The following is a 26,844-nucleotide window of genomic DNA, read 5'->3' as shown; positions in this document are numbered from 1 at the left end:
AGGCTCTGAGCCATCAGCACAGAGCCTGATGCAGGGCTTGAACTCATGACCCGCGAGATCATAACCTGAGCTGAAGTCGGACACTTAACCCACTGAGCCACCCAGGCGTCCCAGAGAACGAGGACTATTTTTAATGTAAATTTAAGATACATTGTTTTTCCCAAAGAGAACAGGAGTGGTGGAGAGAAAAGTGTCCCTCATGATTTTGCTTAAAATCATGTCTTTAAATAGTCTGATTAAATAATGAAAGTACATTTGTCACACAAATTTTTACTTTTCTTTGTAAATCTATAGTTATATGTATCTCTCCATAAACCATTCTTTCAAAACTGCAAATTGCTTGATGGTTTATTGTCTTTGTTGACAGTTGTCATGAGTAACTCTCAATACTACACAGATCTGGCTCCTTTTCTCTGTCTCATCATTTGCTTGCTTTTTGGTTTTATTTTGTTTTACATTTGTTCCCTCTTCTCCAACTCCTCTGCCATTTCCTTGGTCAGACCATCTTGTGGCTCACGTGGTCAATTGCAATAGTCTTCCTTAACTACCCTGTTTCCTCTCTCTGTTTACTTCAGTCTGTCATGTACACATCTGCCATACTGCTCTTTTCAGACCATGGTAATGAGTCACTCCTTAGCTTCAAAGTAAACAAAGGGTAAACAAAACCCAAAACAAAAAACAACGATTCTTTATTCCCTAAAGAGTAGCATCTATAAATTCCTAAACCTGACCCTTACATCCTATTCAGACACATGTATAAGCTGCCCCTTCTTAGCAACCCCCTCTCCTCTCCTCTGAGCAAAGTACTTCCACAGAGACTAACACTCACTGTCTTGTGCTGTGACACTGTATTCATGTCCTCTCTTCCACTCTAGGCCTTAATTTTCTTGAAGATGTGGACCCCACAGCATTTATCCTGGTGCATTATGACAAGTAGGAATTCAATGACTATTTATTTTTGTTTATTTGTTTTTTGAAAGAGAGAGAGAGAGAGAGAGTGACCAGGGGAGAGGGGCAGAGAGAGAGAAAGAGAGAGAGAGTGAGAGAGAGAGAGAGAGAGAAAGAGAGAGAATTCCAAGCAGACTCCACACTCAGCATGGAGCCCAACTCAGGGCCCCATCCCATAACGCTGGAATCATGATCTGAGCTGAAATCAGGAGTTTGCTGCTCAACAGATTGAACCACCCAAGTGTCCCTCAATGACTGTTTATCAAATTGAGTTCTTTTGGCAGAAAACTGTGGGAGAAGCATCAGGTCATGCACCCCAGTGCTCCTCTAAATGGGATGCATGATAGAAAAAAGAAAATGGCAGCCTGGCCCTTACCTAGGCTGTGGAAAGTCTCTGATCCAACTCTGTTCCAAATGACCTTGGTCGCTGCTCTATTTGCTACTGTTCTTGGTGAGTAATAGAAAGGTATGTTCAGATTGGCAACAAATATTCAAGATCATCCACTCATTCACTCTTAAGACTCACAGATGATTCAACTTTGAGCAGAAAGCCACATTCAGCAACAAGGGATTTATTTGATCAGAAACTTAGAATTTGAAGGTTAAGAGGATTTGGAGTTATTTGGGATTTAAGGGTACTTTGTTTTATCCACAAAGGAAGCAGTTTTCTAGACACTTCCTCCTACCATTTCTCCTCCAGGGATTTCCAAAACAATCTGTTTCCCAAGCATGACTTGAAACAAATCTATACGACCTATCAGCCTGGCTGAGCAATTTTCACTGCTTCTGGGTCTATCTAGAATAGAGAGGGGAACTAAGTATAGACTTCTACTAGGGCTCTGCAAATGTAAATGAATCCTCTTAGTTTAATTCTTGCAAGGTCAGCAGGATTAAGGCTTTTATGTTTCAAGGGCTCCATGCTTTTTCCTTCATATCATTCAAAATCCAGCATGTACAAAAAAATGCCAATTAAAAATGTTGTTCTTATCCATCTCCCAGCCCCCGGGGTTTCCCTTTCCTGAGGCAACCAATCTGACACGACGTTTTTATCATTACCATCATCATTATCCTTTACCAGCAAATGCGTGTTACTCATCACTCACTGGATTCCTTGAACAATGAGGATAATAGGAGTTGTAATTTTTCTTGATTAGAGGGGAAACGAATGGTTCTTCCCTTAAAAATCATACTACTGAAATACTAAGATGCTGTGTTTCAAGGCATTAACTTCCGCCATTCTTCGTCATTTTCAGGTGGTTGTGGTCCTCCACCGAATTTATTCTTTGCTTCCCCAATAAATGTGTTGAACCAGACTTCCTTCAACTCTGGGACTATCCTGAAATACACCTGCCGTCCTGGCTACACTAGGGATCCTTACAAAAGTCAGGATGTTACCTGCCGATACAAGTCATGGAACTACGATGAGTTCTGTGTCAGTAAGTATGAACATTTATTTTTCTTATTTGCGCTTTTCCCCTCTTTGCAAAATTGTCTCAGGAATTAAGCTTTCTGACTGCAAGTGATGGTATTTGGTTACTGAGAAACCACCCAGTTGTCAGTTACTGATTCCAATGTACGCACGCGTGCTACCTTTTGAAAAACATACATAAAAAAAACAAAGAAAACAAAAATTACAAAGTACCTAGTTGCAGTGAAAAATAAGTTTATCCTTTACAACGCAGTTCAGTAAACACTTCTTTCCAAAGTGAACTGCAAATTCAATTTTACTATTTTGAAAACCATATTCATTCTTTACAAAGATGCCTGGGCGGCTCAGTGGGTTAAGCTTCCGACTCGATTTCGGCTCAGGCTATAATCTCACGGTTTATGGAATTGAGCCCCAAATTGGGCTCTGCGCTGACAGCACGGAACCTGTTTGGGATTCTGTCTCTCTCCCTTTCTTTCTGCCCCTCCGCTGCTTGCATGCACTCTGTCATCTCAAAATAAACACGTAAACTTAAAACAAAAAGTTATGTGGCTAGAGAGTGGTAATGTAGTTTCCAAAGAAACTTCACCCAAAATATTTGCTGTGTTTGGAAGAAGGTTCTGTGATTCACTTGTGGTTGAGAATATATTCTGTAACGTTTTTCCAATAGAAAGGGTATACAGTCTACGCTTTTTATTGTACCTTTTGTAACTCATGACATGCATTTTCGACTGGCCTCAATACAAAGTATATGCCACAAATATAGAATGGACCATAGCTCCCTAATCAGTGTCTATCCTGGGTCGTAGACTCCATTACCACAGTGATTTAGCAGAGTCCTTTTCTCTAGTGGTGAAATGTACCAGAAAAATATGGGATCACGTTTTGTATTCATTTATCCCCCAAATAACATTTAGTGATTCAGGATCAGAAATAAGTTTGAATTTCAGCTTCTGGGTCTTTCCGGAAGCATAGGCCAGAGCTAATCAATCAATCTTCTTGTCTAATGCCTTATCTGTGAATACTTGGAATCACTAATTATCATTTTAATTTTTTTTTTTTTTTTTTTTGTCAGAGAAAAGATGCAAACATCCTGGAGAATTACAAAACGGGCAAGTGATAGTTAAGACAGATATCTTGTTTGGATCACGCATAGAATTCGTCTGCTCGACAGGGTGAGTGCGAAGCAATCTAGAAACAATTCTTTTCAATTAATTTTTTAAAAAGTAGCGAATGTGTTCATATAGTTCAAAAGTAAAAGTGATATAAGACCGTATACGCTGAGGATTGTCACTTCTACTCTCTCACCCTCCACCCATTCCTTTGTGTCCTTAAACAGGGATCCACTTTTTTGCTTTCTTCTGTATCTTTCTGGTGTTTATCTTTAAAAATACAAGTTAAGAAATTAGTATACGTTTTTATTGCACCTTTCCAATAACGAACATAACTTTGAATCTTTCTTTCTTTCTATCTCTCTTTTTCTTTCTTTCTTTCTTCCTTCCTTTCTTTCTTTCTTTCTTTCTTTCTTTCTTTCTTTCTCTGAGAGAGAGTGCAGGTGGGGGAGAGGGGCAGAGGGAGAGAGAGAGAATCCCAAGCGGGCTCCACGTTCAGCATGGAGTCCAACGCCAGGCTTGATCCCACAACCCTGGGATCATGACCTCAGCTGAAATCAAGGGTTGGGTGTTCAACTGACTGAGCTATCCAGGCACCCCTGAGTCTTGCCTTGTTTTCTACTCATCAGTGTATACAGGACATAGTTTCATGTTTGTGCCTAGAAGTTTCTTATTGATTTGCCTTTACAACATCAAAGAATGTTATCGTATGATGCTTCACGGATTAGCAATCTCTTTGATGGATCCATAGATATTTCTAATTTTTGCTATTCCGAACAGTGTTCTGATGCATTACTTGGCACATATATAAATTTTTACAGATGTAGTTATATCTATAGGGTCAATTTCCAGAGTGGGATTTCTGGGTCAAAAAGGACATGTCTTTGAAAATTTTAAAGATATTGCAAAATTGCTCTCCTTAGCGGTTCCAGTGTTTTGCAGGGTATGTAAATGCCTTTCTCTTCAAAAACTTTCTGTATTGTCAATCTTTAGAAACCTTGTAAACTTTTTGAAAATTTTGCAATTTAAGACGTAAAACTGGAAGCTCACCATAGTTTCAACATATATTTCTCTTATTATGAGTGAGGTTGAGCATATTTTTATGTGTTCAAGAGACATTTGTATTTATTTGTGGACTATTTGCCATATTCCTTTGCTTAGTTTTTCAATTAATTTGTTGAAATTTTTATTCTTAATTTCTAGGGTAGATATGTACATACATAAACCTATACACACACACACACACACACACACACACACACACACAAGATATATACACATGAACCTATGCATATTAGGGTTTAGACCTTTTTTTCTGATATGAACTGCAGACTTTCCCCCCAAGTATATAATTTTTATTTTGACTTGGTATTGATACATTTTTTTTTCTTCTCAAGGAAATGCTGTACTTTGGTTTCAAGTTTATCGATTTCTCTTTTCAAAATGGCTTCTGGGGGTGCCTAAGCGGCTCAGTCAGTTAAGTGTTGGATTCTTTTTTTTTTTTTTAATTTTTTTTTTTTAACGTTTATTTATTTTTGAGACAGAGAGAGACAGAGCATGAACAGGGGAGGGGCAGAGAGGGAGGGAGACACAGAATCGGAAACAGGCTCCAGGCTCCGAGCTGTCAGCACAGAGCCTGACGCGGGGCTCGAACTCTCGGACCGCGAGATCGTGACCTGAGGCGAAGTCGGACGCTTAAGCGACTGAGCCACCCAGGCGCCCCTAAGTGTTGGGTTCTTAATTTTGGCTCAAGTCATTATCTCATTCTCATGAGTGTGTTCTATGCCGGGTTTGGAGTCTGCTTAGGATTCTGTCTCTCCCTCTGCCCCTCCCCTGCATGCGCACTCTCTCTCTTTTCATTTCAAATGAATAAGTGAAAAAATAAAATAAAATAAAATAAAATAAAATAAAATAAAATAACTTCTAGATTTTAGGTCTTCATTTAAAAGCCCTTCTCCAATACAAGATTTTAAACGATTTGCCTAGATTTCTTCTACTGCTTGTACGTTTTCATATTTTTTGATGTTTAAAGCTTTGATCCATTTGGAGCCAATATACAATATACAGCACGAGGTGCCTATTTTAGGCAATGCTTTTCCATATGACTGGAACCTGTTACCCCAAAAGTCCATCTTCAGTTTACAAATTTGAGAGTGCTTTTCGGTACTGTAATAAATTCTCATATGTGTCTTGTATATATCGTGTATGTATCTATATATGTTTCTACTCAAAGCCATTGTTTTGCCTGTATATTAATATACATATTTCACAGTGACCTACTTATCAAGACTTTATAATGTGTTTTAATAGCCAATATGGGTAGTCCTGGCTCCTTGCCTTTAAAAAAATTTTTCCTGACAATACTTGTTCTCTACATAAAGTTTTAAGTTAAGCATCTTTTATTTTATTTTTAAAAAGTATACTTATTTTGAAAGACAGGGAGGGGGAGAGAGAGAGAGAGAGAGAGAGAGAGAGAGAGAATGAGAGGGGGAGGGGCAGAGACAGAGGGGGCAGAGGGCCCAAAGCAAGCTCTGTGCGAAGAGCACAGAGCCCTACACGTGGCTCAAACTCAGGAACTGTGAGATCATGACCTGAGCCAAAGTTGGATGCTTAACTGACTAAGCCACCCAGGCATCCCTAAATTTAGGCATATTTTAGATTCAGTGCTGGGGGGTTGGGGGAGAGGGGAAAGTCGGTGATGGGCATTGAGGAGGGCACTTGTTGGGATGAGTACCAGGTGTTGTATGGAAGCCAATTTGACAATAAATTATATTAAAATGCAAAAAATAAAAATAAAAAAAATCAGTGCTGGATTAGTGTTTAACTTCATTTTTGAAGAATAGGCTTTTTTTTTTTTTTTTCCTTTTTTTAATGTTGAGTCTCCCTGGACAAGAACAGGTTCTTACAGGGGATGCAAAACTTCTCCTCTCCCCTCTCAGATTCTCTGAATGGGCCTGAATTAGGCTGATATAAAACAGATTAACAGGAGAAAAGCATACACATTTTATTTTTAGACATACATGGGAGCCTACACAGGAAAACTGAAGACCCAAGAAGTGATTAGGCCTAAGTGTTTATATGCTAGGTTGAATAAAAAGTAACAATTGTAGAAAAGTAACAAAATACATGGGGAGGCTGCAGGAAGATTAAGGGTTATTTCCGCAAGGTCTGTCTGTATAGATTTCTCTTGGCTTCAACTCCTCATCTCTGGTGAAAAGATTGTTTTTTTCCTCGCGGTCGCGGTATAGGGAGAGCATCTTCTACATGAAGAGTTTTATCTCCTGCTTTCAGAAAGAAAAGAAGTCCAAGTGCCCTTCCTATGTCTGCCATTTCAAGTGCTTTTAGCTCAAAATAATCTTTAGTAATTTTACTCTTTGTTGTCTTGGAACAGGTCACTTAGTGCAACATTTTGTGCCGCGAGCTGCTATTTTAAAATGTAGATTATTATTTTACTTCTGTAATACTTGCTTGATATGCATTTCAAAATAGCTATTTTGCTTTGTGTTGTGTTCCTTCTTCAGGTTCTCCGACTGAGTATGTGTCGATTCTCCTTTGCTTGCTATCCGTGCTTAACATTTTCCTCTAATGTTGTTGCTCCCTTTAGTTTGGTTTTCTCACATTTATCCTTATTTATCCCTTATGGCTCCCAAGACAGAAAGCGAGAAGATTCACAACGCAAGTGCTGTCGGAACACTAAAGTGTTCCTATCGGAATAGCTGGAAACCACACTTTTCACTTGGTTTCCTGAGTAGTTTGGAAAATGTACCTTTTTAAGAAGTTTCAAAATGACGAAATGCTTACATCTCAGTGTCTCTTGTCTTATTAAAAGATTAGTTTTTCTTTAAGTCATTATTAAATAAATCCAACTAGGATTATTACGTATTATTATTTATTATTAAATAAAGCCAACTGGAGGTCCCATTTGCATTAATCTTCAATCGGAGTGTACATTTATTCCTTGATGATAGCACAATTTTAAGACATACTAACAGTGCTTTTTCTTTCTGTTACCATAATATACAGAGGGCAGTAAGACAAACCGAAGAAAGCTTAGAACTTGTCAAGAGCTATAAAAATGGGGATCGTGAACAGAGAGCTAATGGTGTATTGGAGAGGGTAAGCACCTATAAGTCAGAGGGAGGCTGCCTGTCCGAGAACAGGAAAGTTTGGGGCCAGTAACCTGGCTGGTACCGACATCTACAAAACACTTCGGAAGACACTCGAATGAGCCTTTTACCCTACATTGTCCCGTTTGAGCTCGGGATAAACCCCATGCCTGACAGTCGCTGCCCGCCAACAGATTCCAGAATAAAAGAATGAATGAACGAACACACACATCTCACTGCGGTGATAAGTTTTACTGAACGGAGAGCTCGGTGGGAAGTGCTGTTTAGAAAATATCGTTTCTTCACTGTTTAATATTGCGTAAGCAGTTAATGTATTTAGACCCCTTTGTCCAGCTTCATTTAGAGTCAGAGGAATTTCATTACAATCTTTGGCCCTCTCTTATTCAGATACGTTTTAGTTGGTTCAGCCACTAGTCATTGTGAGATCCAAGATAGAGGAGTTGATTGGAGTGATCCTCTCCCACAATGTATAAGTAAGTAAAGACTTTTTCTGACTTGACCACAAACCTACATCAACCATGTTCGGTACTAAAACTCCCGTGTATCTTTGCTGCGTCTTCTACCCGCCATTAAAATCTGCATCATGAAGTTTAGATTTGCAAGGATACCTTCCCTGATGATTTCTTTCTCTTCACTCACTCATCCCAGTCGCCAAGTGCGATCCTCCTCCAGCCATCAGTAATGGGAAGCACAACGGTGGAGATGAAGATTTCTATACATATGGCTCCTCTGTCACCTACAGCTGTGACCCCAACTTCTCGCTCTTAGGCAAAGCCTCCATTTCTTGCACAGTGAAAAATAAAAAAACAGGCGTCTGGAGCCCAAGTCCTCCTACTTGTAAAAGTAAGTCACGGTGCCTGTAGGGGCTCAGTTGGGTAAGCATCTGACCCTTGACAGTGGCTCAGGTTGTGATCTCGGGGTCATGAGATCGAGCCCCTCTCCTCCACATCGAATCCCACATGGAGCCTCTCATCAGCCTCTGCCCTGAGCATGGAGCCTGCTTGGGGTTCTCTCTCTCCCTCTCTCTCTGCCCCATTCGAACTCATGCGTACTCTCTCTCTCTCTCAAAATAATTAAAAAACTTAAAAAAAAAAAAAAAAGCTAAGTCACAATGATGCATTTTGACTTGGAAGGTGAATTTGGCTTGGAAGGTGAATTTGTTGGGGGAAATGGGATGATGACAAGACTAATTATTGCCATGATGTATGCATGTATTCTCTCAACTGGTACTTATGCATGATGTACCGCTGTGCAGTGACAAACAGCACCAATATCTCATTGGCTTTGCAAAGTAAAGGTTGGTTTTCATTCACACTCAGTCTGCTGAGTGTCCAGGAGACTCCAGGGCAGCTGTAGTCTAGGTGGAAATTTAGCAACAAACTTAGCAGCTTTGATCTTGTGGTATTTCCACATCAACATGTGCTTTCAAAATCTGTTCAGTGGGTGAAGAGAGAAAAGTAAATCATGCCCTGGCTTTTAAAAAGAGCCTTGGGGGCGCCTGGGTGGCTCAGTCTGTTAAGTGTCTGAGTCTTGATTTCGGCTCAGGTCATGATCTCACGGTCCGAGAGTTCGAGCCCCGCGTCGGGCTCTGTGCTGACAGCTCGGAGCCTGCAGCCTGCTTCAGATTCTGTGTCTCCCTCTCTCTCTGCCCCTCTCCTGCTTGCTCGCTGTCTCTCTCTCCCCAAAATAATAAATAAACGTTTAAAAAATGTTCCCTATGGGTCCACTTGACATATAGCGTATCAGGCTTTTGTGTTATAGTTGACACAGGATTAACAACAACAGTAATATCTTCATTGCCATTTCTCTCTTAAGACCCACTTGTCTCTTCTTGTGATTCTTTAGAAGTCACTTGTCCTAAGCCAGAGATTCAAAATGGAAAAATCATCTTGGGATTTGGACCCCACTATACTTATAGAGACTCCATGGTGTTTGACTGCAATAGAGGTTTTATTCTCAAAGGAAGCAGTTTAATCCACTGTGAAGAAGATAACAACTGGGACCCTCCTCCTCCCACTTGTGAGCTCAGTAAGTACGGGCCATGAAAGGATTTCAATGTTTCCATCTAAATTACCCAGAAATGCTGGTGAGGGCATACTTGTATGCCTAGACCCACTTGCCCCACCGTGAACATTTAAATTTAGATCAATGACTGTCTTTGTCTTGTAGTTATTGGGAAAAAAATGATTAGAGTCCACTTGTGCAGGTTGTGGACTCTCCAACCCTAAAGGGAGACATTAACATTGTAGATTAGTATATTTCGTTCAACAATTCTCTTGCAGTTAGTAGAAAATTGTTTTGTTCCAAAAAAAAAAAAAATCATTACATTATGATAACTGATTTGAAAGATAATAAAGTGTCCCGTGTGGAGGGGGGGAATGCCTTTTCCTGACTTCCACCAAAGGATTATATGGCCTAACTATGATTCTGACACTCTGCAATTATAAACTTATGTGAGTCACTGAGAATTACGTTAATACTAATAACGATAACTTGGTGCTAGTCCGTTTTCTGGTGTGGCTGATCCATCAGCCAGGGCAAGATGGTTCCTGACTGAATGAACACATGGCATCCCTTGGTAGGACAGGCTAGTCGATGATCACGGTTGCATCCCGAGTAACGGCATCGCTTCCCCCTTGTTCTTCTTTGACGAGCAGATAGTTGTCTTGGCTTACCAGACATCCCACATGCCTCCTGGGAGATGTATAACTACCAGATGCCAACAAAACAGGGAGTTTATCCTATTGGAGCTATGCTGAAATACAGGTGCCGTGATGGCTATAAACCTACTTCAGCTGAGCCTACGAATGTGATATGTCAGGAAAATTTGACTTGGACCCCGCACATAGAGTGTAAGGGTGAGTTTCTGCTTTTTAAATCTTTTTGTATATTAAATGCCCAACCTGGGCTAGTATTTCTTTTTTTCTTTTCTTTTTTTTTTTTTTTTTTACCTTAAATGGAGGCAATTTTATCTTTCAAGAGAAATTGAGAATTATAATAATTCAACAGAATAGTGCAATATTATTGTCAGGAGGGATCATGCAAGTCTTGGAGGAGCTGAGAATGATAACCTTTCCTTATCCTCGTTTAAAATCAAATGGGGGGGGGGCGCCTGGGTGGCTCAGTGGGTTAAGCGTCTGACTTCGGCCCAGGTCATGATCTCACGTCGGGCTCTGGGCTGACGGCTCGGAGCCTGGAGCCCGCTTCACATCCTAGCCAACACCTGCTATTTCTTGTTCTTTTGCTACCAATCGATCTGACAGGGTTGAGGTGATATCGCACTGTGGTTAATTTCATTTCCCTGACGATTAGTGATGTTGAACAACAACTTTTCATGTGTCTGTTGGCCATCTGTATATTTTCTTTAGGAAAATGTCTATTCAGGCATTTTTAATCAGATTATTTGATTTTTCAGTGTTGAGTTTGAGAAGTTCTTTATATATTTGGGATATTAACCCCTTACTGAATGTACCGTTTACAAATATCTTCTTCCATTCAGTAGGTTGCCTTTTTGCTGTGTCGAGGGATTCCTTCACTGTGCAAAAGCCTTTTATTTTGGCATAGCACCAACAATTTATTTTTGCTTTTGCTTCCCTTGCTTGGAAGCGATAGATCCATAAAAATGTTGCCGATGCTAATGTCCAAGAGATTAATGCCCATGCTTTCTTTTAGGAGTTTTATGGTTTTGGGTCTCACATTCAGGTCGTTAGTCCATTTTGAGTTTATTTTTGTATATGGTGTAAGACAGCGATCCAGCTTCATCCTTTCGCATGTAGCTGTCTAGTCTTCTCAATACTCATTTATTGGAAATACTGTGCTTTCCCCATTGTATAGTCTTGCCTCCTTTGTCACAGATTAGTTGTTTATATAAGCATGGGTTTACTTTGGCGCCCTCTATTCTATTCTAGTGATCTATGTGTCTATTTTTGTCCTAGTACCAGACATTTTTAATTACTACAGCTTTGTAGTATGTCTTAAGAGCTGGGGTCGTGTTACTTCCAACTTTGTTCTTCCTAAGGATTATTTTAGCTATTAGAGGTCTTTATGGTTCCATATAGATTTTAGGATTATTGGTTCTAGTCCTGTGAAAAACACTGTTGGTATTTTGATAGACACTGCATTAAACCCATAGATTGTTTTGGGTGGTATGAACGTTTGAAGAATATTAATTCTGCCAATCCGCAAGCATGGCATATCTCTCCTTTTGTTTGTGTCATCTTCAATTTCTTTCAACAATGCTGTATCGTTTTCAGAGTATAGGTCTTCCACTTCCTTGGTTAAATTTATTCCTAGGCATCTTATTCTTTTTAGTACAATTGTAAATGGGACTAATTTCTTAATTTCTCTTTCTGCTACTTGGTTGTTAGTATATGGAAACTGAATAGATTTCTTTTTTTTAAGCTTTTATTTGTTTATTTTGAAAGAGAAAGAGAGAGAGAGAGACTGAGAGCAGAGGGGGACAGAGAGAGAGGGAAAGAGAGAAAGAATCCCAAGCAGGCTGCACGTTGAAAGCGCAGAGCCCAATGCAGGGCTTGCGCTCACAACTGTGAGATCGTGACCTGAGATGAAATGAAGAGTTGGACACTTAACCGACTGAGCCGCCCAGGGCCCTGAGACACAATAGATTTCTATGTATTGATTTTGCGTCCCGCAGTTGTTCTGAATTTATTAGTGCTAATAGTTTTTTGGAGGAGCCTTTAGGATTTTCTATATATAGTATCATGTCATATGCAAATAGTGACATGCAAAGCAAAGCAAAGAAGCAAGGTCAAGAGGATGGGAATAAACAATGGGGGGGGGGGAAGGAAAGTTGGACTAGGGGGTGGGCAGTGCTCTTTAACAAATTTACTTCTTCCTTATCAATCTTATTTACTTCTTCCTTATCAATCTGGATGCTTCTTATTTCTTCTTGTCTGATTGCTACAGCTAGGACTTCCAGTGCTATGTTGAATAAAAGTGGCAAGAGTGGGCATCTTTGTCTTGTTCTTGGTCTTACAGGAAAAGATTTCAGTTTTTCGCCATGATCATTGTGATGAAAAACCATGGGTTTTTCATGTGACCTTATTTTGAGATGTTTCCTTTAAACCCACTTTGTGGACACTTTTTTTGTCACGAATGGATGTTGTATTTTGTCAAATGCTTTTTCTACATCTTTTGAAATGATTGTATGTTTTTAAACATGTTTTACCTCTTGTTAATTTGATGTATCACATTCATTGACTTGCAAATATTGAACCACACTCCCATCCCTGGTATCAATCTCACTGGTTTATATTGAACGGTCCTGTTACTGTATTGGTGAATTTGGTTTGTTAATATTTTGTTGAGGATTTTTGCATCTGTGTTCATTAAGATTATGGCCTGCAGTCTTCTTTTTTAGTGGTGTTTGTTTCTGATTTTGGTATCAAGGTAATGCTGTCACCATAGAATAAATTTGGAAGTTTTCCTTCTGCTATTTCTGGAATAGTTTGAGAAGAATGGACGGTAACTCTTCTTTAAATATTTGGTAGAATTCACCTGGGAATAGTGAGGCCATCTGGCCCTGGACTTTTTTTGTTGGAAGTTTAAAACCTACTTTAAAATCATATTTATTTTACTCACTAGAGTCATTTTGATTTACTTCTTTAATAAAGGATATTTTTTAACCATTTAAAAAGCAGAAGTGAGGGACACCTGGATGGCTCAGCCAGTTAAGCATCCGGCTCTTGATTTCAGCTCGGGTCATGATCTCATGGTTTGTGAGATCCAGCCCCACGGTCAGCATGGAGCCTGCTTGGGGTTCTCTCTCCCTGTCTCTCGCTCTGCCGCTCCCTCACTCATTTTCTCTGTCTCTCAAGATAAATAAGTAAACTTAAAAGAAGAAACTATTAAAAATAATAAAAAGCAGACGTGAAATGGTATTTACTCCAATTATCAGACAATCTGATTCAGTGTGGAATTGCACTCATGACTTAAATACTTAAAAGTATTTTTTACAGTATTACCTAAATATGAATATTATAATTTAGAAAACATATCAGTCTTGGACATTTTTATTGTAATTCATAAATAAATGAGTGGTGAGAGTATTTGAGTATGCCCCAAAGTATCCCCATTGTAATGCTAGTCAATCTCCTCATGTGAAGAATAGGACATTTTAATTTGCTCTGATATTTTCTTTACCTCAAACTATATCCAGTTCTACCTTAAAGTAGTTCTACTAATGAATAAGAAATTATATCCTTATATCAGCTCTTATTGCATTAAAATTAAAGACCTTAATAGCTCTTTCTCTTAAATTTGGCATCAAAAAAGAAAACTCCTGGCCACATGCAAGAATTTAAATGTCTTTCTGTGCATTAGTTGTCAGGTGGCTATAAACTTTTAAGGACAGTTTTCCTCCTGTGACTGAGGCAGCGTAAGCTATTAGCGGGGTTAGTAATGCTGTGACCCTAGTGAACACACAAAGCGATGGATGTCATTTGTCATTGCTTTTGAATACTTCTGAAAATTTACATTTTCATGGAGGTTTCATCCCACTTCTCGTTTTGGAGGCTCCTGATGAAATTCTTTAGTTGGAGGGAAATGACTGGGTTGGAGTCCTTTAGCAATCGGGGGCAGGGAGAGCAGGTCCAAGTGTCCCTGGTACCCTCCTCTGTTTCTCCAATTTCTCTTCAGTGGCGACATCCTCGGAAGGGGGAAATGAGCTTATTATCCATAGGAACTTCACTGAAGTGATTTTACTAACCTTTAGTCTCACTTTTAATTTTTTAGAGGTATGTTGCCCAACACCAGAGCTGAAGAATGGCAAAATCAATGAACAGAGATCTAGTTCTGTCAATAGCTGTGATTTTTTCAATGGAGACGCAGTTTTATATACGTGTTACCAGAAATACAAGTTTGAAGCCAGATGTCAAGGAGATGGCACCTGGTATCCCAAGACACCAACATGTGATGAGAGTAAGAGCTTTTGGATTTGTGTTATTTTAGATGTTTCTTTGTATCAAAGCGATGGAGATTATTAAGGGAAGGTTTGAAATTCGCTAAAAGATTTTGTATACCCTGCACGGTTTTTGGAGTGGATAAATTTGTTAAAGAACACTGCCCACCCCCTATCCAACTTTCCTCCCCCCCACCCCCCATTGTTTATTCCCATCCTCTTGACCTTGCTTCTTTGCTTTGCTTTGCTTCGCTTTGCTTTTCTGCATCAGGAAATCGGCCCCATGTAATAGATCAGCTGGACTTTTCAATTATTGCCTCGTTTCTCTTGGTATTTTTGTCTTTTCTTGCCTTCTTTCTGATCCATATGCCTTAATCTGCAGTTCAATACCCACTCAAACCTATTTGAAACCATCCGTCTAAACTTGCTTCCTTTCTTCCTCAAACTTCCTCCTTTCCTTTTGTGTTCATCCATTTAGCTTGCACACACATACCCCAAATATACACCTATGAACCAGGCTCGGGTTTCCTCTGTTCTGTCAATTGGTTATCATGGGTACCTCCCACATAGCCATAAGCGGGAGCTAAAGAGGCACTTGGGCAGTGGTGGATGGGCACAGGTAGGATCCGGGCAGCCTCTTTGTGCCAGATGTTGTGCCATCGGGTCCTGCTCATGCTCAATCCCAGATGACGACTTCCACTTTATAAACGAACGGTTTGCTCCCTGCCTGGCCTTCTAACTTGTTGGTTCTGAGAGACCAAGCTCATGAAGAGTGATGTTGGCACATGCTCACTTCATGACCCAATGTCAGGCACGGTTCCTATCAGGACCAAACAACATGCCAAGAGTTGTGTCTCCAACAGCACATAATTCTCTGCAGCAGTGCATGGCCTTGCTTCAGGATCTCAAGGGTCTATGCTGTGATCGTGCCATTGACATTTGTATGTTTTCCAACTAGAGCCACCTTCAATATACGAGGCTCTGCAGGGTCCTAAGGTCCAAGCAACAGGACGATTTCACTGACGGTGAACTAGCTGCCGAGCCGTATCCCAACATGGGCTGCACACAAACCCAGTTATGTTTTATGTCATCTAGCTCATGGGCTGGAATCGTATTCCCACGTATGGAAGATCCTGCCTCTGGAAACGGGAAAGTTCTATTATATGTTGTGCATCTTTTTTTCCTTAGTGTGGTGTGCCATTTATAATAGTTCGACTTTAGTTTGGAGGGATAGCCTAACAAGCCATGTACCCTGGACCTCTAAATATTGCACTGATCTGGCAAACCCTTGAATCTTTACCATCTATATGCTGGAGCATCATTACGAAGGATGGAAAAGCCCAGTCTTTCCCTTCACCTCCTGTCTCCCTTGTGTGTCCCTTTTACTCCTCACGCAGCACACTCACAGCATTTCTGGTGACCAAACGTGTGGTTTTTTTTCTGACACAAGGAATTCTCCACAACACTATCTGGATGCCCTGTAATTTACTCAGTTCCAACAGTATGGACCTGGAGATTGTATCACATGCTACACCTTAAAGACTCAGTCTCACAAAGCTTCCCCGCCCCTCCTGACTTCAGATCTCAAATGTGGGTAGTGGGTCCCCAGGTTACCACCAAAATCTGCCCAACTTGGCTACAAACTGGAGGTTCCCATGACCTCCTTCCTGAGTTCCATTCATTTGCCAGAGTGGCTCACAGAACTCAGGGAAACACTTTTGTATTAACCAGCTTATTAAAGGATCTGACGAAGGATACAATGAACAGCCAAATTAAGGGATATATAGGGTGAAGTCCGGAAGGATCCCAAGCACAGGAGCCTCTGTCCCTGTGAATTGCAATCCATCACTTTCCCAGGACGTGGATGCGTTCACCCACCTGGCAGCTCTCCAAACCATGTCCTCCTAAGATTTTATGGAGGCTTACCCTCTGTAGCATGATCAATTATTGGCACTGCTTCCCCCTTCTTTGGAGAGGAGAGTGGGGCTGAAAAATTCCATGCTTTATTCATGGCTTGGTCTTTCTGGTGACCGGTTCCCACCCAGGAGCCACTGCAAGTTGCCTCAGTAGAACAAAAGATGTTCTTAGGGTTCTCAGCACTTAGCAATTTACAAGGGTTTAGGGGTCTGCACCAGGAACTGGGACAGGTATCTATCTGTCTCTCTCTCTCTATTATCTATTTATCTATCTATCTATCTATCTATCTATCTATTTATCTATCTACACATTAGCTTCTTCTTGCCCATACAGTAGAATTAACATGATGCCATTGATATACTGGATCAATGTGGATGTCCAGATAGTTGTAGTATCTTCAGATGCTATTATGACAGGGGCAAGTGACTAATCATACCCCAGGTCTAAAACTAAAAATGTGTGATTTGATCCTTCCATGTGTATGCAAACTGTTTCTGACCCCTTTTTTTCCGATTAGCATGAAAAGAAGGCATTAGCTAAACCAGTGACCCCATTTACCTGAGGATAACTAAATCTACTTTAGCAAAGATACCCCATGTGAAATGAGACTAAAATGCTCAGTTTTCAATACTTTACTGTAATTTCCCAGAATCCTAATTTTCCTGGTAGACAGATTGGGGAAATAAATGGCGATATGATGGGAATGTAGCTTTTGTTCTTCAAGAGTGGCACCAATTTTCCCATTCCACTTTCCCCTTGGCATATGATGTATTTTTTAATATAGTATCTCACCTTCCTGGGGAAGATGATGGGGAGAATCAATGGCTTCTATTTGACTTCTTGGATATGACTAGTCTTACCCCATAGACCAAGAACTCAATATGGAGTTTGGACCTAGCATTGGTTTTGTTTATTCCCATTATACTTTTGAAGATATTGGATATGACTGTCAAATGGTCTAATGAGGGGGCCATGGTGGTTCCTCACCCTGAGACTTACAAGGGGGCAGCCCAGGTCTTGGGTTTGACACTTGATCCCATGGGCAGAGAAGATCACAGGACAGAAGGAAGCCTCCTACAAACCACGCAGATTCTGGGGTGAGCTATATTTTACATTCTACAAGCTCACACTCTGTCACTTTTGTCTCTCACCATCAAGGCTGTGATTTCCCTCCTACCATTGACCATGGACAGTTTGAACGAAATCAAGCATTTGGTATATTCAGTCGTACTGAGGCGATATATAAATGTGACAAAGGATACACTCTAGTTGGTGAAGCTCGACTCTCTTGCAGTTCTTCAGGCTGGTCTCCTGCAGCCCCTCAATGTAAAGGTAACTCCTGCTCCCTTTCCAGTCAGGTGGGTGGAAATGTCACAAAAGCACCGAGAGTACAGCTTCTTCCTGCCAGGGGCAGCACAGAAACATTTGATGTGGTTGACTTGAAATCATTACTGTGTTCCGGATGCAAACATTACAAAGGGGCTACATTAACATCAACCTCCCCAGGCTTTCTCCCAGTCATAAATCTCAGCCCGATTCCCACTTTCAAGAAATATTCTGAAATTTTTCCTAGTAAAATGGGACTAATAACAGTCCTCCCTTCACAGAGCTGAGAGAATCACATAAAGTGCTTAGCTCGAGTCTGATATGTGGTCAGTGCGCAACAAAAATGCTAACGAATATTATTGCTACCGAATAAAAGATAAAGCAATTAGCAGCACCCACGATAGTTTAATCTTATAATCCTAGCTTGTTGTCGTGCCCTTTTTCTTATACTTATGGATTCCTTGAAACCATGTTTCCTTTGTAGCTGTCTGTATGAAACCAGAAATAGCCCACGGAAAGCTGTCCGTGGATAAGACTGAATACATTCAAGCTGAAAATATCAGCATCCAGTGTGACTCTGGCTATGAGTTGGTCGGTCCCCAAAGCATCACTTGCTCAGAGAGCAGAACCTGGGACCTCGAGGTGCCCAAGTGTGAGTGGGTAAGTGGCACAGTTCAAGGAAAGTTCCAGTCCTATCAAACCCTAAAAATGGTGCCTCTCCACAAGTGCTGTCCCAGCCAGCAATGGTGAGATCTGACTTGTCAGGATTCCCTCCTGAGTCCCTCCAAGGAACTCTCTTTTATCTTGAAGCACTGTGGTCCCTTAGGAGTGACAAGTTTTCCTCTCTCACTGGAGATAGGAAAACCTGAGCCCCTTAGGGAGAAGAGGGTGTCGGATGCCTGCAACACTGAGACCCAATTTGACTTTTTCTAGACTATCTTATATCCTGTGTTCTATTTCTGGATGGTTTCAGAAACAGCCTCTGTCTTCACAGAGGCCCCTTGTGAAGCTGTCTGAGAACCCATCCCTATTCATCTAGGGAGGACTAAGTTGGGGCCCGAGGTGTTTTCTGTTTTTCCTGCTCACCCGCAAGTTCTGGGCTTCGCCTTGGCCCTGAGCCCTTAGTCTTGTCCTTGTCAGGAGGACACTGACAACCCCACTCCATACCTACATCTCTTTTAGGTGATTCCTGAAGGCTGTGGACACGTGCTCGCAGGAAGGAGGGTCATGCGGTGTCTCCCCAACCCAGAAGATGTGAAAATGGCCCTGGAGGTGTATAAATTGTCTTTGGAAATTGAACTGCTGGAAATACAGAGAGACAAGGCAAGGATTCCTGCTATGGACTCACCACCGTAATTTCTCCCAAGAGAGGGAGAAACACGTGCTGCCTTCAATACAACACTGGTCGCTTCAGCTTACCCACTCTCCTGCCCCCTTTGTCCCATCACTCATGGTAATAAATGTCTAGAAAGGACAATTTGTTCACGTTTAGTCTTTGAGACTGTACAATTATCGATCACCTCATAGCTCATGTTTTTTGCTTTTCTGGACACAAAGTGCCCATTTTTGTTTTCAAGTAAAAAAAATTACACATCAAATTTAGTTTCGTTATTTGTGGTCACCGGGACTCAGTTCTTAATGAGGTCTCTGAAGTAATCCATTGCTTAAACTAATTCATTACTTCCCTGTAAGGGCCTTGGACACGGATGTGGGCTCGCAGCAAAGCGTTTCCCGGGATCGCTCGCTACACAGGTTCATGTGTACACATCACCCAGGGCTCTAGTAGTTTTTTTTATTATTATTATTTTTATTTATTTAATTAAATTTCAGTCAGTTAACATTCAGTGCGATGTTCGTTTAGGGAGTAGAATTCAGTGATTCATCACTCACGTACAACACTCGTGCTCCTCCCGACAAGTGCCCTCCTTAGTTAAATATAGTTGGGGTGCCCTCCATCACCCATGTAGCCCATCCTCCCCCCCACTTCCTTCCACAAACTCTATGTTACTTCTGTATCGTTAAGACTCTCTCGTGGTTTGTTTCCCTCTCTTCAGTATTTAGAGTAAATGTAGACACACCCCGAAGTCCTGGTCCATTCTCCCCCCTTTGAAGGGAGTCACGTCCTTTACCAAACCCCATGAACCTGGCCTCTGCCTCTCTAATGCTGCCCCTCAACTTCTTTTTTTAAAAATTTTTTTTTTCAACGTTTTTTTATTTATTTTTGGGACAGAGAGAGACAGAGCATGAACGGGGGAGGGGCAGAGAGAGAAGGAGACACAGAATCGGAAAGAGGCTCCAGGCTCCGAGCTGTCAGCCCAGAGCCTGACGCGGGGCTCGAACTCACGGACCGCGAGATCGTGACCTGGCTGAAGTCGGACGCTTAACCGACTGCGCCACCCAGGCGCCCCTGCCCCTCAACTTCTACCTGACACGAATGGGATTTGTGTTTGTGTCCGAACCTCTTGATTCCTTTTTTTAGGGAACAAAGTCTAAAGGCTGCCGAATGTGAGGCCCACATGATGGCCACCTGTGTGTTCCCAAGTCCACCATCTGATTTGGCCCCGTTGTCCTTAATGGAAATGTAACGCGGCCTGAGCGACTATCCCATACGTGAGGAGAAACCCCCATCAATCACCTGTATATCTTGGGGCATCCTGGAGGCTGTTGTTCCTTCTCTCACCACCTCCTCCGATGGCTGCGTCCTCTGAAATCGCTCCGTCAGCGAGTCTCTTCTCTAGGGGAACGTTGGCCTCTTTGTTTCAATTTCCCCAAATGTACTCTGCAGAGGCACTGGTGTCCCACAGGCTTTCGCTGAACTTTACATGTCCCAGATGGGCTGGAACTGCGACGGAAACCCACTTGGCATGGAAGGTTCCACTGACGGTCCTGGAAGCCATTTGTCTGCCCCAGCCTCGGGGAACCCAGGAGATGTTTATTCTCGATTGCATCTTAGACAGAGGTTTGTGGGTGACTAATTTCCTCGGAAGGTGGCCCCAGAAAGCACGGTGAGCGAGTGGGTAGCGGGATGAGAAGATGAGAAAGGGAACACAGCGAAGAAGGGAGCTTTCTCGGGGTGTCGACTGAGGCTGCAGACAGGTGTGCAGTTCTGAGACTGTTCTCTGAGAGCCTGTGGATCACAATTCTGCAGAGTCCGTCCAGGGATGAGGACCCGGAACGTTTGTCCACCAATTCCCCTCTCCCATTGGTGGAGACTTGTTCCAACATCTTCGACAGCCAACCCTGTGGGCCCCCTGAGCAGTCTCCTGTGGCCAGGGAGCACCATCAGGCACAGAGACCCTGATGGCCGATGGCTCTTTGGCCCTGCCTGCAGTAGCCTCCAGGGTCGGGACGTGCGCAGGGCACATATGGCCTCTTCCAGTTTCCTTTTCTCTATGGCTCTCTTCTGACATCTGTTCTGGTCTACCTCTCTCTCACCACTCTAAACTCTCATTTCTCTTTATCAGGTCCCCTGTGACATTTGCTTTTGTCCTTATCTCGCATTGAGGTTTCTCTTGTTATCTGAATTCTCATAAATCGAATAATTGTCTACACTAAGTACAAAACAACTAAAATTCACCAACAAGTCAACAATCTGCTGTAACAAACATCAATCCTCGCTTTTGGTTTTGGGGAGTGAGGATGTGGAATGAGCCTCAGGGGTCCCGCAGACATTCTGGGAATAGAATTGCAACATTGTCTGCTGCTATTGTTTAATTAGCTGTGCATCATAACTATTTTTTCCAAATTTTTCTTCTTTTTTTAAAATATGAAATTTATTGTCAAATTGGTTTCCATACAACACCCAGCGCTCATCCCAACAGGTGCCCTCCTCAATGCCCATCACCCACCCTCGCCTCCCTCCCATCCCCCCATCAACCCTCAGATTGTTCTCAGTTTTTAAGAGTCTCTTATGTTTTGCCTCCCTCCCTCTCTAACCTTTTTTTCCCCTTTTTTTTCCTTCCCCTCCCCCATGGCCAAATTTTTCTTCTCAAATGTGATCTAAAATTGTGGAAAATATTGCTAGTAATATGCATGAGCTGAGCAGGCTTAAAAAAGACCTTTTCAGAAGATTTTGTAGCAGAGGAACTTGTTCAGTCTGTTGCTCATCAAGGGTTTCAGTAAGAGAAAGGAAAGGAGCCTGGGCACTTGATACCAAACATCTAAGATGAAATTGAGAACATTCAGAAAAACAATGTTATCATCTTATGAGAACGGGGCAGATGTATCATTTCAAAACAACTGAATTGCCTGCATCATCTTACCTTAGCAGGAGCTATGCAATTGCAAGCAGAGAAAACTCAAACGGATCACCGTTTAGCTCATGTCTGTGTCTTTCTGGTGTGTTTCTGTTTATCAACTTGTAACATCAGCAGGGACTGGGGGAGAGGGTGTTGACCAGTTCTCTGGGGTGAAATGTGGCTGAATATCAGACGACTGCTGGTTTACCCACTGGCTCTCACTGATTCGCCACCAGAGAGGGTGACTATATATGCCTCCATCCTTCTTCTTTGCCACCAAACTTCGACTCAGAAGAGTTTTCACTAATTAAGTAATAATTTTAAAAAACAGTAGTTTGCTTATTTTGTTTTGTTATAAGCTATTTGAATTAGTTTTCTATTTCATTATGATTCATATCACATTATTTTACTTTATTTTTTTCCGTAAGACATGTTTTCTCTGGCATACAAGAAAACCTCATTTTGACTGATACTGCATATTATCACTGCTGAATATTAGAGAACTAGATGATGTTTTAAATGTATTATCTACGTAAAAATCCTTGGTGTATTTTTGCAGCTGTGTTTAAGAATGTTGGGCTGATACGAATGAGTTGGTTTGAATACTGGCATGGGTTTGGAATGAATACTTTCTCCCAATTTCATAAGGAAAACTTATGTTCCTGCTATCTGAAAAGTCACCTTCCACACCATTTTTATGGTGGATTATAATGGAATAACAAAATACGCTTATATTTTCCCATTATTTCCTATTATATTTTCCTATTATTCGAGTATATTCATACAAAGAATTATCTACCTCAAGCTTCATTCTTTATCTGTCCAGAAGATTTGGTTGAGGCTTGAAATGCCAATCCTTCTTGCTTCCTTCCTTAACACTTTCTATGACTATGTGAGCAGTACAGAGTCATATTTTCATACTGATATGAATTCTTCCTTCACTCTTTAACAGTATATTCTTTGGTGGATAAATGTCTCAGGTCCTAGATGAATAGTATATATGCATCTCAAAATTGTCTAAATTGAATGCATGTATATGCAAACAAATACTGAAATAATAAAGTTGGGTATAAATGACTCCATTTCATTTTTTTTCCTTTTTCTCTTTCCATTTTTAATTGAAATTTCATGTTGAACATTTCAGTTTTTGTACATAATTGTATAAATTACAAACCACCTTACAAGTGCAACCGTTTCCTGACCTAGCAACTCTACTTATCTTTGAAATTAATTTAAAATATGTGCACATTTAGCAAAGTAGTGAACCAATCAGACCCGCACAATTCCTTTTCCCTTGTCCCAGAGATCCACTGTCACCGCTTGGGGCATTTTTTTTCCTGGTATTTATCACCATATTTTTTAGAGAGTATATATTTTTTCTTTTTAAACGAGTTATCCATTTATCTATCGTTCACAGCCAAAGATCAAATCATCTGCTTTTCCTCGCTCTTTCTTCCAACGTGGCTATTGCCCAATTTTAGTTAAATCAGTAGTATAACATTTACTTATTATCACTGCACTGAGCAAGTAGTGTTCTGTGGGCATGTTTCTTTTCCTTACAACGGTCTTTTATTTTACGCTGGTCGATAGTGTTCTTTTTAGGTATGTTGTTTGCCTGCTTCCTTATCCCTCTATTTCCAAGTCCTCCTAAGTGCTCCAAGAGATTTTTCAGTCCACCGAAATTGTCCCAATGTTTGGAGACAACACATGCTTATCAACTCCCTTTTTAGTCTCCATGGATGGTTCTCCCAAGGTCTATTAGGATGAGCAGAGCCTAATCCCAGGGAAACTGGTAAAGATGATGAATTCACACCTCAAAGTAGGTAACCACTCTCAGGTGAGGGAGCTGGGGTATCGATCCGATAATTGCCATCAGTTGTTAAGTGAGATCTGCTTCTGGAAGGTGTTGATTGATTACCTCCCTTTTGTCTTTACAGGTAAAAAGGCAGAGTACCTTTAAATGATTCCGGAAGAAGTCTGAGCAAAAGGAGGCAGAAGTGACCTTTGGAATTTGTCCAGACTGTGCTGAAGTGCAGCGTCCTAGTGATATAGACGGGACATCTGTATACTGCATTGTGCAGTGACTGCTTTCACGTCTGCAGATTCGGTTTTGTTACTTGCTCTGGGTCTTGGATCCGTGTTTTCTTCTCTGTTGCTTTTTTATTTTCCTGGAGCCTATCCTTTTGGAACTACCTGGGAAATGATGCATAGGAAGTAAAAATAGGCGTCCTAACATATTTGAAACCGTCTTTAGGTTGACGCTTGATTGAGAATTCAGCTGGGTATAGAAAGCTAGGTTAAAATAATTTTCCCTCTCATTTTGAAAGAATTTCTCCGTTGTCAAAAAAGAAAAAGAATTTCCTCATTGTCCTATTAACTCCAGTACAGCTACTGAGAAGTCAGAGGGTATCTTACCTTCTGACCTGATGTTTCCCACTACCCTGGAAACTTCTAGGATACACTCATTACCCACGATGTTCTAAAATATCATGCCAAGAACTTTGCTAAATTTTATCTTTTCATGTATTATATGCAGTTCTTGATGAGCCCTTTCAATCTATAAACTCATGTTCTTCTGTTCTGAGAAATTTTCTCATATAACTTCTTTAATAACGATTCTTCATTGTTTTCTCTTCACGGACATAAAATTAACCCAATATTGTTTCCCTTTGTTCATTAGGCATCTTTGTTACACATTTTGTCTTCATTCCTACCCTCAACACTCCACATATTTTTCGAGAAATTTCTTTGGCTTTACATTCCAGGCCCTTTGTTGAATATTTCAATTTCTTTTAAGACCATTTCATTATAGCTCCCAAAAGATTTTTACTCTTTTTTCCAAAAAATTGCATCTTGTTCTTTCTACCTAGATTCATTCTTGTCTCCATGGAGCTATTTAAAATAGAGAGGCATTCTCTTTACAGTGTGTGAACGATCATTGGTCAGTTTTTCTTTTTATAAGAGCAAAGCCCAAATCACCTAATTTAAAGTTCTATGGATATGAACAACTTTTGCCGGCATTAGCCTTACTTGCAGGGTTGATGGTACAGTGAGGCATTTAAATTGCAGTTGTGGCAGAAACTGCTCCTTGGTTTCCTAAATTAACCCCTCCCGCTTTTATTTTAAGGAACAGAATCACTTCCACCATTTTAAATATCAGCAGGACACATGACCCCTCAGCAAGAGCCTCCCCATGGCTGCAACTTCCCAGTCACTCCCCTGCTTGTTCTCTGCTTCCTCTTTCCTCATGCAAAGGGCTGACAGGGTGCTTGGAGCCAACTTCCGCCTTGCTGAGGAGGACAGCACCCCAAGGCATGTGGAGACAATAAGCAGAAAGGGACAGTGGTCCCTGGTTGACCATATTGGGCAGGGCTGCTGACCATCCTACATGCTCGTATGCCTCTTTTTTCCATGAAAGAAAAACCAAGTTCTACGTGATTTGAACCACTAAGTTTTGGGGTGTCCTGTCTGCTGACAAGTATGGGGTGGGAGTCTCCAGATCCTAGTGAATATTAGTGCCTTCTCCCTCACCGTCTGGTTTCTCTAGAGAAAGATGCTCTGGTCTTCTGCCTGCTTCTTTACAACTTGACTTTCTACCATGCCAGGTGAGGAGACTGTCGCCTCTATACTCTCCCCGAATTCCGATTCCTCCCTCCGTTCCTGCGCCCATTTCCACGATCACATTACTTGTGCCCCGTTAACAATGAGAGCCTTTGATTCTTTCCTGAACTGATTGTTCCCAACCCTAGAAGGTAGGACATTTGCCCGCGTTTCCTTGTTTTAGGTGAAGTGTTTACCCTCCATTATGACTCATTTGTCCTCACCTTTCTTGCAGAGGTTTGTCCACGGTGGTGCTGAGCAATTACACCATGAGTAAACACTGTAGCAAGTTACATGAAACGTTCATTTGGCGCTACGGTTTAATTCAGCCTCAGAAAAACAACCAGGAACCCCCTGCTAACACCTATTCTCTGACTAGAAGAATATAAATTAAAATCAAGTGATTTTTTTTTCTGTTCCAGGTTTAATAACCACAGGGAGAAAGACATTGGTAAGCTAGAGGCTCTGCTACAAAAAATCTTAACTCAAGTAAGAGTTTTGCCGTTTTGCATTGATGGGAGCTATAAGGGGTGGGGGGGGGGGTATGTTACTTTCTAAAATTCCTGTGAGTCCAGGAGTGACTGTTCCCAGTTCTGCGTTTTTGTCAACTTTAGGCAAATACTCAACATTCTGATCCTGATAGTGAACCCATTTGCAGACTTAAAGGTATGAATTCTTGTTATTCAAAATATTTAAGAAATTTAAATATGGATTTGTGCAGTTTGGAAAGTTTTATTTCTAAAATGCCATTTTTTTATTTGAAACTTTAGATGGTATCTGGCTCAATACCAGTGGAAGCTCGAATATTACAAGTTTTAAGTTATATTTACCTTTATTGTAGGCCAAAATGTGCAAGCATCAATGGGGCCAATCACGAGGCAGACATCATGTCGTATTTTTTTTAATGAAGCATTATTAAACTTCAATAAAAGATTAACTATAGGATATAAAAGAAACTCTACATGGTAATCCCAGGGCTGGGAGAGGGTAGCGAGAGAAGAATAAACTTCAAACAGGGTCCCTCCCAAGGCTGTAGCTGGAACCCACTAGATGCCAGGGAAGTTCACGGGCGGCATGGCATGCATCAGAGCTGATCTGCAGAAACCGACCCTCCAGAATTCAGGCAGCGCATAAGTGACCTGCAGGTGATGGCTGCAACATGGACCTGGGCTGCTGAAGGGGCACCAGAGCACTGGGTGACTGTGACGTGAACGGCGCGTGGTGGCCAGGC

The 26,844-nt window shown here is 41.3% G+C and overlaps 1 protein-coding gene and 2 long non-coding RNA genes across 4 annotated transcripts in view; 2 read left to right on the top strand and 1 right to left on the bottom strand.

Moving 5' to 3' along the window:
• The window catches only part of LOC132685808 (C4b-binding protein alpha chain), a 52,572-nt gene that overhangs the window by 8,508 nt on the left and 17,220 nt on the right, over positions 1-26,844 (top strand). Inside the window, exons 2-12 of one of the 2 annotated variants that reach the window (XM_078440674.2) lie at positions 1,233-1,399; positions 2,202-2,384; positions 3,450-3,549; positions 8,001-8,086; positions 8,262-8,456; positions 9,459-9,641; positions 10,271-10,471; positions 14,367-14,552; positions 17,608-17,781; positions 18,260-18,435; positions 18,958-19,252. In XM_078440674.2, coding sequence (XP_078296800.1) covers positions 1,258-1,399; positions 2,202-2,384; positions 3,450-3,549; positions 8,001-8,086; positions 8,262-8,456; positions 9,459-9,641; positions 10,271-10,471; positions 14,367-14,552; positions 17,608-17,781; positions 18,260-18,435; positions 18,958-19,131 — 1,800 coding nt within the window. In that variant the 5' untranslated portion in view covers positions 1,233-1,257 and the 3' untranslated portion in view covers positions 19,132-19,252. Of the gene's footprint in view, positions 1-1,232; positions 1,400-2,201; positions 2,385-3,449; positions 3,550-8,000; positions 8,087-8,261; positions 8,457-9,458; positions 9,642-10,270; positions 10,472-14,366; positions 14,553-17,607; positions 17,782-18,259; positions 18,436-18,957; positions 19,253-26,844 lie in introns of those variants that run through there. The other variant, XM_078440675.2, reaches the window with a different exon arrangement.
• LOC145713350 (uncharacterized) lies at positions 17,764-23,957 on the bottom strand. Its single transcript, XR_014136437.1, has 3 exons — positions 22,038-23,957; positions 20,411-21,935; positions 17,764-17,850 (listed from the first exon to the last, which is right to left on the bottom strand). It is a non-coding gene; the product is annotated as an uncharacterized LOC145713350 (long non-coding RNA).
• LOC132686288 (uncharacterized) lies at positions 26,040-26,819 on the top strand. The gene is made up of 2 exons (XR_013553079.2): positions 26,040-26,102; positions 26,228-26,819. It is a non-coding gene; the product is annotated as an uncharacterized LOC132686288 (long non-coding RNA).

This window comes from Panthera onca, chromosome F1, assembly GCF_046562875.1.
Source record: "Panthera onca isolate mPanOnc1 chromosome F1, mPanOnc1 haplotype 2, whole genome shotgun sequence".
Lineage (NCBI taxonomy): Eukaryota > Metazoa > Chordata > Mammalia > Carnivora > Felidae > Panthera > Panthera onca.
This window is presented reverse-complemented; position numbering and strand designations above follow the sequence as displayed.